Genomic DNA, 21,160 nt, shown 5'->3' on the forward strand with positions numbered 1-21,160 from the left:
GTGCCTAAGGTCGTGCAACAAGTAAATGGAAGAATTAGGATTTGAAGCGAGCACGATTTGTCTCCAGAGCGTACATTCTTAACCAGGACCCTATAGCGCCTTACTCTTCACTGCTCAGGAGACCCCATATCAAGGCCACTCCTGTCCACCTGCCCGGATGAGGAAACCAGTTCTCACTCTGAGCCTCGACCAGGAGGCTACTGACTGATGCCTCATGCTTTCCCTAAAACAAAATATAGGGTTGAACGGACCCTTGAAGGGTGACCAAAGCAGCTGTATGTGGGAATCCTCTTACAGCAGTGGTTCTCAATCCAGGGCAAATTTGCCCACCCCCAGGGAGACTGTCGGCAATGTCTAGAGACATTTTTTTGCTTGTCACAGCCGAGGGGGTGGTACTACTGGTATTCTAGTTGAAGAAACCAGGGATTCTGCTGAACATCCTACAGAGCACAGGACGTCCCCCCCTACAACGAAGAATGATCTGGCCCAGACTGTCGGTAGTGCTGAGTTTGAGAGGGTCTGTTCTATGGCAAGTTCTGACGAGATGACTCTCCCTCTCCCTGCACGCTTCCACTCATTTTCATTCAATAAATAAGTATCCAAGCCAGGCCTTGTGCTAGGTGTTGGGGTACTGCTGTGGAGAACACAGACTACAGCCCCTGCCCTCAGACACTGCGCAGTCAACAAGAGGGGACCAGTTAACAGCATGTGATGACAACACTGCGTGATAAGAATTGTGATAAGATAAGGGGTCACGGAAGGCCTCCCCAGAGACAGGAGCGTGATCTAGATAGAAGGAACAATGTGTGGAAGGGTCTGGAAGACTTGGAACACACCGGAACACAGAGTGCTAGGTGGGGAATGGTAGAAGAGGCTGCAGAGGTAGTCAGGGGTCAAGTCATGAAGGCTCTTTGTTTTTTGAAATGACCTTACTGAGGTATAATTGACATCCAAAATGCTTTACATATTTAATGCAGGCAGCTTAATGAGTTTGGAGATGAACACCTGTGAAACCATCACCATAGTCTATGCCATGAACAAATCCATCCCCTCCAGAGGTTTCCTCCTGCCCTCATTATTTATCATTATGATTTTGTGCTATGAACACTTAAGATCAGTCCTCTTAGCAAATTTTTTAAGCATATAGCGCAGTATTGTTAACTCTAGGCACTCTGCTGTAGAGTAGATCTCTAGAACTTACTAATCTTGTGAAACATTGTACCTTTGACTAATACCTTTGGTTCCCTCTCCCTGGAAAGCTCCTGATGGACAGCCCTTGAAGCCTCGGGGGTAATGGCACTTTCCATTCCCTCTTCAGGTCTCTTGCTCAGATGTCACTTCCACGGGGCCACCTTCCCTGACCATCCTTTATAAAACGGTGGTCCCATCTCTCTTAGCTCCTCAACGTGCTTTATTTTTCATAGCACCTATTGCCCCATGGTTCTCCCACTAGCCTGTAACTGGAAATTAACAAGAATGTTTCTGTTTGCTGTTCTATCCCAGAGCCTAGCACACAGTGCCTGGTACATAGTAGTAGGTCCTTGAATACTGAATGAACGAATGAATGAATGAGTAAATGAATGAATGGACAGAAGGACATCTGATGTTTAGGAAGTAGAACCAGTAGTTCTTTGATAAAAATGGATGTGGGCTGTGAAGGAGAGCTTAGAGTCATGGGTCATGAGGCTTCTGGTTGGATAACTGGGTATGTGGTGGTGCCTGGCACCAGGGTCATGGCAGAAGGGTATGGAGCTCGCTATGACATGAGATAAAGACATTGCTCTTTAGGAGTGTGAGGTGTAAGATGTCCTGGGAGGGGAAAGAGATGCCTGTCCAAGTCATCTGACAATATGGAATGCCTGGTTTCAAACATATCTGGGTTTGAATCCTGCCGCTTATTAGCTTTGTGACTCTGGATGCTTACTTCTCTGAACCTGTTTCCTCTTCTGCAAATCAGAGGGGATTCCTACCTGTGGGGATTCCTACCTGCATGCATCCTAGAGTGCCTAGCGCAATGCCAGGTATACAGCTGGCATTCTAATACAGTAGCTATTATTGCTGCTATAATTAGAACACCCCTGTTTCAAAGTTGTTTCCTATCATGAGTCAAGATCTATGTCCTATAATCTGTGCTGGTCTTAGGTTTGCCCTCTGGGTCAACCAGAATAAATCGCCTTCACCCATATTCAGTTGGCTTTATGAAGACTGGCATGTCCCCTGCAGCTCCCCCTTCTCCAGCCTACACATCCCTCATTCTTCCCTCCTAGGACGTGGTTCATATGAGTGGTTCCTTCATTCTCCGAGCCACTCTCCCTTAGTCACACTCCTGTTTGTCACTGTCCATCTGCATATACAACCTCCAGGATGGGACTTGGACCTCCTATGAGTGTTGAGGTCATGTCTTGTTCCTGTTACTCACATCATCATCCTAGATTATGACCTCAGCTATCCAAACTCTTTGATCGGGGTCTTTCACTCTTTCTTCCTTATTCTAGCTTGTGCTTCCAAATTTGACACCTCTTGCCTCGTCGTTCTTTGTGGGCTTCCCCTCCGACCTTTCTAATAATACCTTCCAGCCCACTGCGATCCTGATCAAACATCTGATCCTAATCATTCTCCCGCTCCTTCTCCAGACCTGTGCAGTCGGGGTTGGCCACACACCCAAACAGGTGTGATGCTCCGGGATACCCCCAGGAGGCCATGCTGGGTTAGCGGATCCATCTTTCTCTCCTCCTCCACTGCTTTCTGTGTTTTCCAAGAGCGAACAGCAGCACCACCAGCTGATCTGCTTCTTGCTGCCCCCAATGCCACTTCTAATGTCACCACCACCTCTGCTGTCTGCCGCTCTCTTCCCTCTCCGGGCCACGTTTTTTCTCCTTGTTATTTTCCGCTCTCTCCTTTGCCTGCCACTACTGAATATCTCAGCTTTGGCTTCTCAGGAACAGAAATCCCGCCTTCTGACCAGCAAACCAATCACATTTCTGTCTGCCATTTCTACATCTTTGGTTCAGCCCGGCTATTTTGGTCCCTGCTCGCTGCACTCTGAGATTTTTCTCACTTTTTTCTGGGTTTACACCTCTTTCAGCACTTAAAGGGTGACAGACATCTTAGAGTTGGTTAACTGAGCTATAAAGGTCAGATTTATGACACGGCTGGTGATTGGTTGATGGGTCCAGGTGTAAAAAGATGGAAGATAGGTCACTGTGTTTAAAACTGAATGGGGCCTTTTTTTCCTTTCGTGGATTTTATCTTTTTTTCAGATGGTACAATGGAGCCTATTGCCTCATCAAGCAAGAAAGTCAAACCACAATAGACTGAATTTCAGCAAATGTTTTTCTCAGCCTCTAACAGATACCAAGAACTGCGCTTGGTGTTTTTGTGTGTATTACTCAGGAAGCCTTCCCAAGATGAAATCCCTTCCTTGGTACCCAGGCAATGCCTCCTGGACCAACTGTCTGTTTGTTGGTTCATTCACTCATTCATTCATTCATTCATTCATTCATTCATTCATTCATTCATCCAGTGATGATTTGTTGTGCAAGGCACTGTTCTAAGTGCTACAGCAGATACAAAAATAAACACGAGAGTCTCTGCTCCTCAGGAACTCAATCTAGTGGGAAACACATACCAACCGACAGGTAGGATGCACTGTGGTAGTTGGTCTAGAGTGGCAGAGAAGCAAAGCCCTGCAGGAGTAAGGAGGGTGCCCACTAGTTCTGTAGGGAGAGCTAAGGAAGATTTACCAAAGGAGGTAACATTTCAGCTAGACCTTAAGGATGAGTTTGCTAATGTGCATAAAGAGAATGGACTTTGTAGGCAGCAGGAACAGCCTGCGAGTATGCAAGGGCAGGGGATGTTTTGGAACTGGTATGGCTGGAGTAGAGAAGACTTGCACCAACACCAGGGGTTTCTGCCCAGAGAAGTCAAGAGGGACTTCCTGGGTCACACAGTGGCAGAAGCAAGTGAGTGGCAGAGACTGGGTTAGGCAGCAGAAGTTGGAACTGTCTGGTCCCTAGCCTCTTAGCCTCGCACACACGCACACATGCAGGTCTGATCTCAATGTCCTGTTCCCTGGTTTGGAGCTGTCCTTTGACCAGCTCCTCTCCCTCCCACTTCCCTTCTTAGAGGTCTGCCCCTGAGCTCTGAGGATTGTCTCCAGTGAACCTGGGAGGGAAGCAGAAGCAGAGCTTGGAGAATGCTGATCCCTTCTAGTGTTTGGTCCTGACCCAGACATTTGCCTAGGACCTGAATCCTTAGATCCTAGCTCCTGATGCTGCTGAGCTACACTCTGACCTTCATAGCACATCCTGTTCAGCCCTGCGTGGCTCCTTGCTTGTGTATCGCAGAAAAGGAGCTAGGTAAACCAGGTTGCCCTTTACCAAGGAGGAGCTACTTTCAATTCCTCCCAGTGTTCAAAGGCTGGAGTAGGTTTATGCCCAGAGTTCCCTGTTCTTTATCTCTTACCATAAACAGTAATGAGGGTGGGAGGAGAGAAGGTTTTTAATCCCTCTGCTAGGTCAGAGGAACTCCTCAGTTGGCTCAAAAAACTCCTCAGTTGGCTGCCGGGTTTGTCAGTGGTATCTGTCCAAAGATCCCCAGACATTTCCCAAATGCCATAATTCATCTTAGCTGGGTTTCTAGAGAGTAGACTCCACAGATAAGGAGGAATTCGATTTATTTTAGATTTGTACCACACCTTTTCTGGGAGGATTTGAGACAGCTTGCAGGTTGAAACAAGGTTTGTAAGTAAGACTTTTAAGGATGAAACAAAGCTTGGTGGTGGGAAATATGAAAAAAGTGTTACTTTCAAGTCTCACTATGCTCCATATTTAAGCCATACATTTGGCTGACAGATTCTTAAGGAAAAAGCCAAGAGAAAAACCCCTGGGCCACCCTGTGTCCACTTTCTGAATCTAGAAAGCATACAGAATCTCCTGCAGGGAAAACATTTTCCTCAAGCTAAAGCTTGACAGAAAGAGATTGTGTTTGGGCCCAAGAAAGTTGAGGGAGGGTGAAGAATACACAGTTCAAGCCAGCTGTCAGTTCTCCACTGGGCGGTGCTCTGGGTGCTGTGGCAGAGACAGTCATGGCCACGGGCCACCTAGCGGCAGGCATCCATACTGCCCTCCACAGGACCCATCAGGACTGGCTCTTGGTCCAGGGAGAAGTGGGAGGGTGGGATGACTAGATCTCAGAAGGCAAAGGAGTCAGAGCCCAAGTTTTCCACCTTGAGTTTGCAAAAGATAACGGAGACACCATCCCAAGCAACAGCAAACAGCTTTGAGGGATGATGTGTCGAGTGCATTTGTCCATTTTATCTTAACAGTAATCCTGCGGAGGAGGAATTATGGTTTACATTTTACAAACAAGGAAACTGAAGTACTGTTTGCCCAGCGTCACACAGCCAGTGAGCAGTGAAGTCAGGATTTGATCTCAGAACTGGGTGCCTCTTTCCCTGTATATGCCCTGTTTATTCAACCCAATAATGCTTCATTGAAGTTTCCACTAAAAAAGGGAACCTAACGTGCTATTCTGGCTGAGAGGATGCGGTGTGGGGTGTAATGTTTTGATGGCATGATTTAACCCGGGAGGAGCAGCTAGAGCACCAGGATGAACAGTGGGTAACTTAGCTGCCCTGTCATGTCCATTTCTAGATGATTTGCTTGAGCTTTTTGGCTGATCCTGGGCCACAGTCAAGTCACAAGTGATTCTCTGTAATTTGCCCACTTTGTGAACAGATAATGACATGTCATCTCCCTCCACGTCCCTCCTTTCCAGCCCTCTCATCACCACACTCCCCACCCTCACTTCTTGTCATTTGAAACCCTTCTCAGAATGCACCGTGCTCTCCTCCCACGACTGCACATGCTGTATCCCTCAACACTGCTCCGACCCCTCCCCGCCTGGGAGCCTCCCCTGAGTTCCTCGAGTTCCCTGTCCCCACCCCATGTGGAAAAGACACCTCTCTTTTGTTCTCCCATAGAACCCTGTACACGCCTGACTTTGAGGGCTATTTTCATGATGGATTTACTTGTTGGGCTGTGAGCTCCTTATGCATCTCTGTATCCCCAGAGCCTTGCACAGTGCCTGGCATGTAGTGAGTGCCCAGTTATGTTTGTTGAGCAGACATGATGAGCAATGCTGTGTGTCAGGCACTTCAGGGCACTCGATATAGAGAGATGAGTAGAACACAGACCCTTCCCTTGAGGCACTTAGAGTCTGACATGTCAAGTAACTATTAGAATCCAATATTATAAGATCTACACTATCTATAACAGGGGCTTGGGGGAGCACAAGAGAGGAAGAAAATGACTTAGTTTGGGGAGTGAGGGAAGTCTTCCGGAGGTGGTATTTTATGAGCGGAACCTTAAAATAATGAAAGATTTTCGCCTAACTAAGGAGTATGCCAGGGCCAGGGGAAAACGTACAAAAGAATGAAAGAGATTCAATGTTTGGAAAAGTGCAAGAAGTCTTGATATCCTTTGCCATAATCTGGAGCAAAAAACACATTCTAGGTATCAATATGAAAGAGGTAAGGTTGTCGTGCTGTTGGAGATGTTGTTAAGACTTTCTTGTTCTGTTTTGTTTTTAATCAGTCAGATGCATTTTATCACGAGGCAGTAAAGATGTTATAGTCACCTTAGATGAAATAAATAATAACTTATTTATAGTTTCTGGTTGCTTCTTTCCCAAAACGGTTTGCTTTGACTTGTGACAACAGACACATCCACAATAAGACTGTTCATATAGAAACAAGAAGCAAAAATCACAACGAGAATAACATTGCTCCCTAAGTTCTTTCTCCTTCCTTAAATAACTTGGTGTTCAGGATAATTCTCTGAGGATGGGCTGCAGCTTCCGTCTGGCTCAGAGACCAGCATGTAGGGGTGCTCTTGTAAATGCCAGTGGGTTCAGGAGATCCATGGGTGTTTTCCTCATTTTCCAACTGATGCCACAGATATTTCCCGGTGCTCTGGTTTCTTCAGGCTTCCATCCCCTCACAACTGTCAGTGGGTATAAACATCTCTACTGTGCTGTCCTTCAGAATCACTGTGTCTGTTTGAGCTTCTTCATCTAAGTTACTTTCAGATGCTCTTGCCCTTTTAAAGTGTCCCTCCCCTTTTTAAATTACTCCATGCATAAAACTTAGAAAACAGAAATTCTCCCCTGTGATCCTATAACAGAGGATGTCTGTGGCTAGTTCTTTTTTTATTTAAAAAAATTTTTTTCACATCATTTCAGATTTTCAGAAAAGTTTTCCAGAATAGGACAAAGAATTCCTGAATACCCTTCACCCGGATTCCCCAATTCTTAACGTTTTACTACATTTGTTTCCTCTCTCTCTCTCTCTCTCTCCCCGCTCTCCCTCTCTCTTTTCTGAATCTGTTTAAGAAAAGGTTGCAAACATTGTGTACCATTATATAAGCCAAAATACTTCAGTGGATATTTTCTAAAAACAAGAAATTCTCTTACATAACCATGCTGTTATTTTTTATTTTTTATGTGTGCCCTTCTATGCTTTTTTCTAGGCATAGATTCATGTATTTATATTTAAATTAAATAATGCATTGTTTTGCTTATATGTACTTATGATGGCTTGCTCTCTTGGAGGGGTTAGCAATAAAGCCTGTATATAATCTCACATCAATAAGTATTCTACAACATGATTCTTCAGCAGACTCTGACGTTCAACACAACGTTTTCTGGAGGGCACATTTTCACAGGCTACTCTGCTTCAGAGCAGGAAGCATTCTTGCACTCTTGCATGTCTAGTCACATATCGGTGGAAACCACTGCATAAAGGAGTAAAGAGGCCAGGGTACCAGACAGCCTTGGATGCAAAGTTAATCTTTATTCCACAGCCAGTAGAGAGCCCAAGAATGCTTCATAGCAAGGGAGAAAGCCAGTGAGAGCTGGGTTTTCTGGAGATTGGTTTACCAGCATGTGCAGGAGGGAACGGATGAGGAAGCAATCAGAGCACCAGTCCGTAGGTCCCTTCAGTGAAACGATCCCGGGCTCAAGGGTGAGTCTCTGCCCAAGTAGATCAGAGCCTTCTGCAGTCTAATGCGCCCTCCTCTGTCCCATGTCTTTCAGAACTGGCTGAAGTGCTATGGCTATCTGCTTCCCTCTGGCTCACGGGCGCCTGAGCTGCACTCAGGGAAGGCCTTACAGTCAGCAGTCTCCACTATGCAGCAGTTTTACGGAATCCCCGTCACCGGTGTGTTGGATCAGACAACAATCGAGTAAGATCTGCGTAGGGCATCGTGCCTTGGAACCTTCCAGACTTACATTTGGGTTCATATTTGTCACGGGCCCTGTGTATATACCATGCCCATCCTCCCTTCCTGTCTTTCACTTCTGCAGTATCATCCTGGGAGGGAATACCCCAAGGTGCCCTTTCCTAGGTGAGCTGGGGAGGTGCTCTACCCTAAATTTGCGGTATGACCTTGAACCCTTCTGGACCTCAGTTTCCTTATTAGCACAATGAGGGGTTTGGTGAGAGAGGGTCTTAAATCTCCTCTGACTCTAATAGCTTTTGGCTCTCGGAATCACCCCTCTGGCTTTCCCTGGGATGTACACATCTCGCTTGATACAAACAACTCCTGAAGGATAATGAGTTGGCAACTCATTCCACTTTTTCTGTTATCAAATATTGCTAAATGCCTACGTGTGCCAGGCACTGGACTTGACCCTATGATCCCTGCCCTCCAGAGGCTCACCACGACATGAAAAGTACAATCATCTGGCTGCACCGGTCTAGAACTCAGAAGGGAATGCTAATTTTCAGGGAGGTACTAAGGGGGTGATAACAAAGAAGCCAGACCATGAGGATGGTTGCGTTTCCTAGGGGAGAATACAAAAAGGAGGAAGAGACGAGTGATAGGAATGGAACCCGGGATGCAGGCTGAAAAGAAGCAGCCAGAGCGGAGCAGAAGCCAGGGGTTCTGTGTCCTGGTGCAGAAGGGGAGGATGGGCAATGGGTCAGCTGCTGCAGAGTCATCAGTTAGGAGACCGAAGAGCATGGGCCGAGTTTAGTAGCCAGGAGACCAGTGCAGGTCTGTGGACCGGTGGAGACAAGTTCAGGCCGCAGTGGGGAGCGGGGAGATGAGGAGTAGAGGTGTCCAGTGGAGTCAAAACTTTCTGAAAGCCTAACAGTGAGGGAGGAATAGAGGGTGGCTAGAGGTGGATGGATGTTTGTTTGTTTGTTTGAAGAGGGGAGAGAATTAAGCATCCTTACATTTGTTTGAGAAGTAGCCATAAAAGTCATTAAAGCTGCCACCACGAAGGCCTGGCAGGGAGCTGGGGGAGGGTCCCAGAGAGGCGGTGAGGGCTGGGGGTCCCGAGCCCAGGTGGAAGCAGGGAGCAGAGCCCCAAGACAGGGTGCAGGGAGGTGGTGGGTGGTTGTGGATCCGGGGCGTGAGCCACCCCCTGAGAGAATCATCTCTCTGGGCCTCAGCTTGTTCATTTACAAAGGGGAGTGCTGGGTTATGGCTCTCCAATTCTAGATCCCATTATTCTAAGCTGTTAAAATTGGGTTGAGTCTGAGGTTTTATGATAATCTAATTCTGTACGAACATTTTCTATGCCTCGGATTCTCTGATTGCAAGATTGGGAACTTCTGAGACAGTATGTTTGACTGCTGCTATGATGGCAGGACCGTGGATGCTGTGGCCCTGTGGCCTCCAGAGTGAGCTGGTTACGGAGAGCCCAGCCGAATTCAAAGCAGAGGTTATTTTGAGGGCTTTGTGTGGGCCTCGTGGCAGTGCATCCTGCGGCAGGAGCGCTGGTGTCTCTGCTGAGGCACCACCTGGCCTTGGGTTTTACTCTGTTCCAGAAAGCCCCAGGCCTGTTGGACAGGGATCAGAGAGTGGCAGGTGGACAGAGAGAGGAGGAGGTGGAGGAAGCGAGCTGAGGTAGGAGGATGGCATTTCCCACTTGCAGTTCTGCCCCCACTTCTTTGTAGGAAGGCAGGGAACGCGGTCTTGGAGGCACGACAAGGGGGAAGGCGCTCACGCTTAACCCCAGACCTGAGTGGGGTAGCCTGTTTGGGGGGGTAGAATTTAGAGACCTTAGTTTCCATTCTAGCTCTGTGACCTTGGGCAGTCACTGCCTTTCTCCGGGCCTGTTTCCTCCCTGGGGGCCCTTCCGGGCCTAGCTCAGCCTTGCTGTCACAGAGGCGGCTCCTGGTTCTTCCCAGGGATGTCAAGCAATGGAAGCCAGAGCGCCTTTAAAAGTACTACTTTTGGAGTGCCTACCTCGGGAAATGGCACACATTCCTTCATTCAGCATATCGTCGAGCCCAGACTTGTGCTAAGCCTGAGGAAAGAAAAGCCCCAGCTTCTGTTTGCTTGTTTTGTTTAAGTTGCATTAATTACTAGTTCATTTATTCATTCAACCAAGTCCCCATCCTGCCTCAGCTGCTGTCTTCTGCAAGTTACTTGATTTATCCATGTACCTTTTCCCTTCTCTGCAAAGATGAGGATAAACCATTTCTCACAGAGAAATGTTTTGAACCCTCACAGAGTTGTTTTAAAGAATCAAAAAATGCCTTTAAAAGAACCCCAAACAAACAAAAAAAGAACCCCAAACACTGCAAAAATTAGAAACGTTTATACCAATACATGATATTGTTATTATTATGTTTTTTAGTACTGATTTCTGAGTAGAAGCACTCGAGACAATAGGAAGACTGCCAACATGAGTAAGACCTGGTTAAGTCCCTCGAGGGCCTTTTAACATTTGGTTGAAATAGTCTCTGTCTCCTCTTCTCTATACGGCCAACAGCAACTGTTCTCAACAGCTGCACAGGAGGCGGACTGTGGCCCCTTCCAGCAAACTCAAGCTGTGGTTTAGTGAGTTGGTCATTAGGTCAGTATGAAGACATAAAATGCAAGGATGGCCTGGGCCCCAATCAACATGATCTTTTAAAATCTCTATGCTGCTCCTTTTTTTATATCCCCAACGACGTCCCAGGCTTACGGTTCCCTAACGTCACTTAAGCTGACAACAAACAGTTATTAGGATTCACTTAGTTCCAGGCACTGGGCTAGCTTCGGGGGGACACAATGATGAATACGATGCCATTCCAGTCCTCCAAGAAGCCGCCATTTGTTAGAGGCGATAGACTAATAGATTTAAAATCACAACACAGCATACTGAGAGCTGCAGAGAATTCTGTTCCAAGTCCTACAGTTGTTTAGCCACTTTCTGAACACCTCCAGTGAAAGGGAATTTGCTGTCTTATGAACTCTGCCATTCTACTGCTGGGCAGTTCTGATTCACTCACTCATTCATGCAGCAAATCATTAGCAAACATCTTCTGTGTTAGGCACTGCCCAGGCAAGGCTCCTATGTTCATGGAACTTAGACTCTGCTAAGAGAGACAAAGAATAAACAAAAAAGCAAATATATGATATAATTTCAGGCAACGATCAATGCTATGAAGAAAAATTAAGCAGGATAAACAGATAGCCATAGGATGGGAGGGGGGAGCTATTTCAGATAGGGTGGGCAAGGAAGTCCTCTCTGAAGGGGTAACATTTGAGCAGAGACCTTAAAGAAGTAAGGGAACAGACCATGTAAAGAAGAAGAGCATTGCAAGCAGAGGGAACAAAGACCCTGACATGGAAATCATCTTAGCATGTGCAAGGCCAGCAAGAGGGCCCCTGTGGCTGGGGGCTGAGTGAGTGTTTGGGGGTGGGGGTGAGGATGTCGTCCCACATGGGAGACAGGGGCTAGATCATGGGAATCTCTGTGGAGCAACATGAGGAGTTTGCATTTTATTCTAGGTGTTTGGGGGAAATCATTGGAGGGTTTTAAAGCAGGGAGTGAGGTGACCTAATTCCATTGACAGGGTATTTCCACATATACTCCCTCCCTTAAGGTTTACCACAACCTAAGAACAGTGAGAGCTAGAATTCTCATGTTGCAGATGGGGAAACTGAGGTTCACAATGATTCGCTTGCCTGGACTCCCATGATGAGTGGTGGAGCTGGAACCGGGCCTCTGACCCCCCAGGCTCGAATGCAGCCCTGTGTCTTCCTAATCAGTTGTGAGTGAATGAATCAAGTAACCAGTGGATCGTGTTCCCGAGGGGGAACCCATCAGAGCCAGGGCCCCCGAATCCAGGGTGCAGAGGCACACTGCCATTTAGACGGGGACTGGGAACCCTGCAGTATGTTCCTAGAGTGTTCAGTGACCACAGTGTGTGTGTGTGTGTGTGTGTGTGTGTGTGTATGCTCTCTCTGCCCAGGTGGATGAAGAAGCCCCGCTGCGGGGTCCCCGATCACCCCCACTTAAGCCGCAGGCGGAGGAACAAGCGCTATGCCCTGACTGGCCAGAAGTGGAGGCAGAAACACATCACCTACAGGTGCTTAGAGCCCCCACCCTTCCCTGGCTTCAGTTCCATCCGTGCTCGGGGTTTTTGCCGCTGCCTGAGTTTCAGAGGCCCCTGCTGTAGGTGGTGGGTCTGTGATGGGGGTGAGAGCCAGGCATGGGGGCATCAGGACCAGGTGCTGAGAGCCTATGCCTTCGTCCCCCTTGGGGCTTCCAGAGAATGCTGCGTCTCCAACTTCAGGTGTGTTTGGTCCTTTGGGGACTCAATAGTTGTGTCCTGTTTAGATTCCTACAGTTTTTAGAAAGTGGGGTATGGATTGTTCAGCAACTTTCTGCTGTGATAAAAAAAAAAAAAAAATGGGGCGGAACGCACTCTCCCTGTCCCTGCTTGCCAAACCCCACTCCCTTTGATCCGGATCTCTTCTCCGCTGAGCCCGAAAGACTTCACCTGAACTTCCCAGCACAGTTCCAGTTGTCTCCTAAGAGAACTGAATCACAACAGTGTCACTCCTGAACTAGCTGGGGAAACCAAGGGCGGAGGAGGACCAGTCTCCAGGTCAGACTGGTGACCAAGGACAGGGATGATGGGGCCCAGCACGGTGGACTCAGACGGCACAATTCAGAGTGGGGCTGAGGCAAAGGCCAGGCATAGAGCAGGCTCAGGTGGGCTCTGGCTGGCACCTCTCAAGATGCCCTGGTTCAGGGGTAGGATCTAAGATAGAGATTTTTTTTTTAAGATTTTATTCATTTATTTGAGAGAGAAAGAGCACAAGTGGGGGTGGAGGTGCAGAGGGAGAAGAAAAGGGCTCCCTGCCAAGCAGGGAGCCCAACACGGGGCTCGATCCCAGGACCCTGGGATCATGACCTGAGCCCAAAGCAGACCGTTAAACTACTGAGCCACACAGGCGCCCCTCAGACAGGGATTCTTAAAGCTGAAGAACGAAGGGCTCTTCAGCTGATGAGCTATAGAGACCAGAACTTGATTTTTTTCCAGAAATCTGACGAGAGAAGGAAACATAAGAAGAATCTGGGTTAGAAACTGGATAGACTCTTAAGGTCTCCTGAAGAGGTAGAATGAATCAAGAGAAAGAAGAACTAGTTTCTAACCTTAACTTCTATCACTCAACCTTTCTGGGCCTCAGTTTCCTTACCTATAGAATGGGTGAATAATCCTTACCCAGGTGTTCATGGGGCAGAGCACCCAGTAGTGATGCTCTGTTATGGAGAACCATTCAATATGGTTATTGTAACCTGAAATCACTAAGTCTATAACTGACTACATCGGATACCACCCTATACCACCTTCCCAGGCAGACAAGCAGTAGATTGGTAGTTGGTACCAAATATTTGTAAAAGGGATGTTTCACTTAAACTCTCCACTGTTTAAATATTTCTACAACTTTTATAAATGTTTTATAAACACATTTTATGTATTGGGAGAAAAACTTAAAATTTAGAAAATGCTATCCCTCCACTTAATTTTTTTCTGCACATTGGAAAGGAATTCTGTATTCAACACAAACTTTGTGAGAGATCAAATATAAAACCTCAATTGAAGCAAAGCTTCTGGGACTGAGGCAGGGGTGGGGACCCAGAACCTTGCCCACCCAGCCTCTTCTTCAACCCCAGGGGTAACTCAGCAGAATCCTAGGGTTCAAAACTTGAAGATGACTGGTTTGTATGGTCTCTGGTGTCCCTTTTAGCTCTGCAAGCCTCTGACTCTGACCGTTCCTCCCTAGTAACTCTCCCCTTTCTCACCAGCATTCACAACTACACCCCGAAGGTGGGTGAGCTAGACACACGGAAAGCGATTCGCCAGGCTTTTGACGTCTGGCAGAAGGTGACCCCGCTGACCTTTGAAGAGGTGCCCTACCATGAGATCAAAAGTGACCGGAAGGAGGCAGACATCATGATCTTCTTTGCTTCTGGTTTCCATGGCGACAGCTCCCCATTTGATGGAGAAGGGGGATTCCTGGCCCATGCCTACTTTCCTGGCCCAGGGATTGGAGGAGACACTCACTTTGACTCAGATGAGCCGTGGACACTAGGAAACGCCAACCATGATGGTAAGGCCATGAGGGGGACAGGGGGTCAGTCCTGGATTGCTCAGTTGTCAGGGAAAGAAGCCCTGAGGAAGAGCTTGGGATGCCATAGATGAGTTTCCTGCTCTGGAGCTTCAGGTCCAAGAGCTAAGAACCCAAGAGGGTAGAAACTGAGGTCTTTGATAATGTTCAACACTGATCCATCCATGGAGTAGGGTCAGATCACTTAGTAAATGGTCTAAGGAGGGTGAGTCCAGAGGGAAGGGTTAGGCCATGAATAAGAATATGAAGTAATGGATCAGAGACTGGAGAAAAAGGTAAAAAAGTCATTCAAGCGGAAAGTGGGGTCTGAAAGTGGTAGGCTCTGGCCTGACTGGTAAGGGCTTCAAAGGCCATCGTACAAGACAACATGACTCTCTCTCCTTTATGTCAACTTCACGGGCAGATAACAGGCCCCATAATCACTCTAGTATCCATGGATAACTTGCTCTTCAGCACTGTAACTCGGTGAATGTTTTATGGAACCAGAGTCATATTGTACAGTACTAGTAACAATACTCTTCAGCTTGCGAAAGCGTTCCTCATCAGTATTTACTCCCGAGGCACTTGTTTAGTAAGTAGGCAAGTGTACATCATTATGCCCATTTTTAAGATAAAGACCTTGGGGCTCAAATGGCATAGCTGGTAGCTGGCAGCACTAGGGCTCAAACCACAGCCCAACCACCGACTGTGTGACTAGGGGCAAATGATCCACTCTCAGTCTCTTCGTATATAAAAGGAGGGACGGGACTAGGTGATCTCTAAGACCCCTTCCAACACCAGCGTAACATGATACACAGCCCAGGGTGGGGGGGTATCCAAACATTTAAACAAAAAAGACATGGTCTCTGCCCTCTGATAACCCACAGTTGAGTGGGGGAGACAATGTATGCATAAGTAACTCTGTCACAAAGCAGGCTACTGAAGGATGTAGCAGAAATATCAAGAAAATAAGAAAATGCAGTGGGAGCCTGGAGGAGAAAGGGATAGAGGATTCTGGCTTTTAGATGAGAACAGGTAACGATTAGCAGGTTGATATTCTAAGGCCTGTGTCAAGTGCTTTCCACATACTATGTAGTATGTATATATTATTATTACCATCCCCATTTTACAGATAGGTAAACCAAGGTATGTAGAAACATTAAGTAGTCTTCCTACAGTCTCATAGTCAGTGAATGGCGAAATAAGGCTTTGAACCTGGGCATTATGAGTCTGGAGCACATACTCTTTTTTTTTTTTTTTTTTTTTTAAGTAGCCTCTACACCCAACATGGGGCTCAGACTCAGGATCCTGAGATCAAGAGTTGCATGCTCTACTGACTGAGCCAGCCAGGTGCCCCTGGAGCACATACTCTTAGCTACCAAGCTAAGCTTCTATGGTTCTCAAACTGCAGGGCACACCAGAATCACCCAGAAACCTTTCTAAAGAATGCACATTCCAGGTGCCAGGCCCCTAACCTCTTGCTACTCTGATTCTCTGATTCTGGGGTCAAGCCTGGGAATCCTCACTTGGTGTAATAAATGCTCCAGGCACCTCTGATGTAGGCGTTCCGTCACCTTGAGAAACACTGTCTTGATCCCCAGAGTTTCCCTCACTTGCCTGGTCATAAGAATCCCCTGGGGTTCTTGTTATAAACAGATTCCTAGGTCCGTCCCCTGGGCATTCTGATTCTTAAACTTAGGCACGTCTGGGAAACACAGGGCATTCTTTTTCCTCTGTTATGCTTCAGGCTGAGAGCAGACTCCTACAGGCCCAGAGGCTGGGTCTGGTGTCTGGACATGGGGCAGCCTCCTTAAGAACATTTCAGATCATTGCGTGGATCAGGGACTGGCAACTCTTGGCTTATCTGTCAAAGGGTGGTTTGGCCAAGGCTCAGCCTCGGCAAAGATAGGAAACTTCTTTCTTTGTCCTTTGCCCTCTTCAAATGTTGGTCCTCTTTCCTATCCGGCGCCATTTCCTCTCTCCTGGCATCCCCTTCCTTCTGTGCTGGGTGTACTGCCTGGCTTTCTGAACAGCTATTCTTTCTCCCCTTCTTCTTGAATCAGTGTCAAGGAAGGGCTGTCTGCGCTAACTGATAAGGTGTGAGGAGAAACTAACATTTTTGAGCCCTGTTACGTGCCAGGTACAGTTAGCTGGCAAGATCTTAGTTATAGCCCTGATGGAGACAGGCGAATTCTTAAAGGCATGTTGCTAGCAGAAGCACAGGGAAGACTGTCCTACCAACTCTGCCCTCCCCTTCCCAGCTCTGGGGTTTTTGCTGCCTGCAAGCCCTCCTTGCTGTTGAAGACCTTGGGCCCCATCTCAAAATCCCAAGAACTTCTGGTGGTGTATGTGGGAAGGAGCTGGGGCCTGTGGACGGGCACAACCCCAGCGTCCTCCTGCCTGTCCTACCCCATCCTGATGAACAATCGCCAACTCTGATAGATCATCCAAGATGGCCAATGTCTTCTTTGGACAAGAGTCGGGAATTTTCTGTGCTCTGGAAAGCCAAGGATGAACTGTTCAGAAACAGACCCTGACCTTAGCAACAGGCCCCTGACAGGTGAACTGGAACACAGCAGGTCGCCCTAGGACAGTTTCTGGAAGGAGATGAGAAGAACCAAGATTTATGGAGCACCTGTATATTATCTCGTTTAATTTCCACATAAATTCAGCGAGGGAGTACGTGGAGCCTCCTGGGAACTTTGTGTTTATTGGCTTTCTTCTCTCTTCTAAATTTCCATTATGGAAACCTTGAAACTCACAAAAGAAGGGAGAATGATAACATGAACCCCCAGGTGCCCACCGCCCTGCTTCGGCCATTCCCCACATGATGTCACCGCCTTCATCCCACCTTCTCTTCCCCTGCCACTTTTATTTTCTGGCCGATATATTTTAAAGAAAATCCTTGGCACAATATCATTTCACCTGTAAATACTTTAGGACATACCTCTAACGGATTATTTTTAACACAACCACAAAACCATGATCAAACCCAACAAAATTTTTGATAATTTCTTAAAATCCAATTCCCAGTTTGGGTCCATTTTCCCAGAATTACCTCAGAAACATCCTTTATAGCTGTTTGCTTGCATCAGCATCCAGACAATATCCACATAGCATACATGGTTGACGTCTCTAAGATGTTTTCATTTACTGTGGTCAGCTCGCTTCCCCACCCCCAACCCCAATGAAGAAACCCGGTCACTTGTCCCAAGTATAGGCATTTGGTTTGATGAGATTCAGATCCATTTTTAACACACCTCCCTTCCTCCTATATCCTGAATATTGGTCAGCAGACCTACAGGTCTGACTAGACTCACTTTTGGACAAGAGCTTCCTAAGTGGCGGGGGTCAACCCTCCTGCGCCACACTGGGACGCTCGGCCGTCCCACTGTTAGTGGTGCCGAGGGGGAGCAGCTGCCTCAGGTGTGTCGGCCTGACCCAATCACTATAAAATTCTAAAAAAAAAAAAAAAAGTTACTCAAGTCCTAACCCCAAAGTTCTGACTCAGAAGCTCCCCCATCTGTGTGTTTAAAAGGCTCTCCTAGAGAACCACTGGATGGAAGGGTGGAAGGGTGATTCTGATTCTCCATGTCATTGGAGTCTGTGTGAAGGGCAATGTGGCCCATCGTGCCTTCCAGCTGGTTTCGGGGGCTGCTTCTAGGCACCTGCTGTCCTCATCTCTTTCCAGTGGGTCAAGCACGGATGTCTAGGTTCACTAAGCTCTAGTGAGAAGGGAGCCCAGCCCTGCGGGGAAGGTGACAAGACAGGCAGAGTCACTGAGACCAGCTTTCACGGAGGAGAGCCCTTCCACGATGGCTTCTGTGACTCTCCCCGCCACCCTGGGAGTCAGACCAGGCAGGGATCCCAGTCTCCCTTTAACAGATGAGCAAAGTAAAGTTTCAGGTGGTTATAAAAATGCACACCGTAAGTGGCCGAGCCAGGTGGGAACCCAGGACTCTGAATTTTTAATAATCGCCCCAGGTTGGTTCTGCCGCAGGTGGTCCACGGACCACCCCTGGAAAATCACTGAACGTTTGGCACTGCTCCCTACTGGCTGCTATCATCCAGCCCTGTCCACACAAAGCCTGCCCGCGAGGAGCTCACAGTCCTGGGGCACAAGAGAGCGTGTGCTAGTGGCTGTAACAGGCGGGGCGGGGGGGTCATAAAGACGATTCAGATAAACTGCTGTGGGAGGCGAGGAGGGAGGACTCACTGCCAGTGGGGGAAATCAAGGAAGTCTTCCTGGAAGATGTGGCAATGAGCTGAACTTAGAAGGAATAAGGCTATTCTGGGTAGAGGGGGCAGCACTGGCAAAAGAATAGAGGCAAAGGGAAATGTTATAATCTTTTGGGGGGTTGGAAGGGTCAATGAGATAGGGCTTAAAAAATACGGAGGTTCCAAGAAAAGGAAATGAAGCAGAGACAAGGCATATTTGAGTAGCCGAGCCAGACGTTTGGGTACTTGCGAGGAGGCCGCAGGACTTGAGCTCCTGGCCCGGGGGAACACTCCCTCTTGGGGATGCTGGTCCTTGCGCACAACTCCACGGGAGCCTGCTAGTTGATAGTGATCTGCAGCTCTGTGCCAGGTGGCAGTGTGAGCACTTTACATACCCTGCCTCATCCACTTCACCCCCATTTTTAGGATGAAGGTACCGTTATTCCCTGCATGTTACAGAGGAAGAGATTTAAACTGTCACACGGTTGCGACATGGTGGAACTAGGATTCGTGTCGGTCTGGCTCCCTCGGACTCCACTTCTGGCCACTCTGCTTCCTTGCTTCTCACCCTCTTGGAGGGTAAAGACCCTAACAGCCCCTTGCCCATGAAGTCCTGGGATCCTCTCCATCCTTCTGCTTTCCCCCTCACAAGCTCTGGGGAGTTCTTCTGCCCCTGTCCCCTCTCCTTCCATCTCCCCAGAGCAGCCCCCACTGAACAGTCTCTTGGGTTTCTGTGCAGTGGGATGCCAGCTCCCCAGCTCCTCTCTACCTTTCTGTCCCTGGAATCAACCCACCGTCTTTGTTCCTTCAAGGGCTGTGCAGGGACCCAGGTGCAGGGGCTATCAGAGTAATAGGCAGAGACTGAGGACAGAGGTTTAGAGTCTTGCCAAGTGCTCAGAGCCCTGCTCCCTGGTTCTCAGCAGAGGTCCCTGTGGATGCCCCCCGAGGAAGAGCCTGATCAGGAGACAAGAGGCCCGAACAGCTTGTCCCAGGTTGAAGAACAGGTGAGGAGCAGAGCCAGGCAGGACCGGCCCCCAGGAAGCAGAGCTGCCTTCCGCTGGCTAGTAGCTGCCTTTGTTCAGGATGGAGCTGAGAGATGAGCTCACCCTTCCCCACTGCCAGAGGAACCAGGACCCGAGGCGGGAACTGGGGGCGGCCTGGCCTCCTCCTGCCAGCTTGCCCTTCCCCCAGCAGAAGGCCAGCCCCAGGCTCTTGGCCAACCTTGCACTGATCTTGTCCGTCCCCACTTCGCTGCAGACACTGGTGGTGTCAACAGAGAGGCAGGCATGCACTCCTCTCTTCCCAAGACCTTAACCAGGAAGCCCAGAGACAATCCCCAGCCCCCTGTGACCCTCACAGGGCCCTCACCTGCGCTGGGCAACTTAGCCAGTGACACTGGAACCAGAGTAGTCGCTAGGACTCCTGACCACCTCCTGGGCTCCTGCAGCCTCCCCTGCACTTCAAGGTGGCAGGAATGAGCTGCAGCATGCCTCAGGGCCGGGCAGTGAGAGGCAGAGCTCAAATGCCAGAGGTCAAGGCAAGCCAGAGGTTATAACTGGACAGACAGGGGTCAGGACTATCGGTACAACAGCCTGCCCAACTCCCTGTCCCTTGTGTTCCTTTCCCAAAGCGGGGGTTACTTAACCCCCCACCCCGACCCCCCAAATCAGGCCTTGCTCTGTCCCAGGCCTGATCCAGAGGCTCAGAGGAGTTGGCTTAAGAAAGTCTGGTAGCTGGAACCCCACTGGCCTTGTGCTTCCTTTCTGGTCAATGGGCCTGTTCCAGGCCGAGCTGCCATTTTCTGTATGCTAACAACAGCTACTAAGCAGCGCCACGCCCTTTACACATATTATCTTATCCAATCTTCGCATGACCCTATGAGGTAGGTATGATCTCCTCATTTTACAAATGAGGACATTGAGGCTCAGAGGGTAGACCTGTTGGCCAAGTTCACAGCGCTGGTGGGGGTAGAGCTGCAGATGAAGGTCTGTCTGGATCAGGGCCCCATGCTCATGACCACCGTGCCATGTTGCCGCCTCAGCTTAATGCTCGGGATCCCGTGTCCCACTTTCGGCACCTGGACCTTGTTGTTTTCACTCGCATTTGAGTACCTGCCTTGATCTTGGCCATGGTTCAGGTATGTCAGGACTAAGGTGTTGCTGGACGGAGCACTGCCTTGCAGTCAGGACCCTGCCTGCCCCCCGGGGCCTCCTGAAGCTGACTGTCTGCCCGCCGCCCCCAGACCTCCCCTGGCTTGGCCCTTTTCATCTCTCACCCAGACCCTTCTCCCAGCTTCCAACCCGGCCCCACCAATGCCCTACCTCTGGTCTCCCTCCCCTCTCCTCCCTCCTTCCTCCAGCCACAGTGCAGCCAGAGTGACTCATCACGTTGCCACCCCCACTCCTGTCTAAACCCCCCACTGGCTAAGAAGCCAATCCAAATTCCTTTGCATGGCATCACAGAGACCCACTTGCCAGCCTGGCTGACCTCATCTCTCTCTCTGCCCTCCCCTCGTGCTTTGTTCCAGAGCCAAGTAGAATGAG

The 21,160-nt window shown here is 48.7% G+C and overlaps 1 protein-coding gene across 1 annotated transcript in view; it reads left to right on the plus strand.

Moving 5' to 3' along the window:
• The window catches only part of MMP24 (matrix metallopeptidase 24), a 55,822-nt gene that overhangs the window by 23,414 nt on the left and 11,248 nt on the right, over positions 1-21,160 (plus strand). Inside the window, exons 3-5 of the mRNA XM_027623882.2 lie at positions 8,095-8,243; positions 12,254-12,370; positions 14,098-14,402. Coding sequence (XP_027479683.1) covers positions 8,095-8,243; positions 12,254-12,370; positions 14,098-14,402 — 571 coding nt within the window. The remainder of the gene's footprint in view (positions 1-8,094; positions 8,244-12,253; positions 12,371-14,097; positions 14,403-21,160) is intronic.

Source organism: Zalophus californianus, chromosome 8 (assembly GCF_009762305.2).
Source record: "Zalophus californianus isolate mZalCal1 chromosome 8, mZalCal1.pri.v2, whole genome shotgun sequence".
NCBI classification, from domain to species: Eukaryota; Metazoa; Chordata; class Mammalia; order Carnivora; family Otariidae; genus Zalophus; species Zalophus californianus.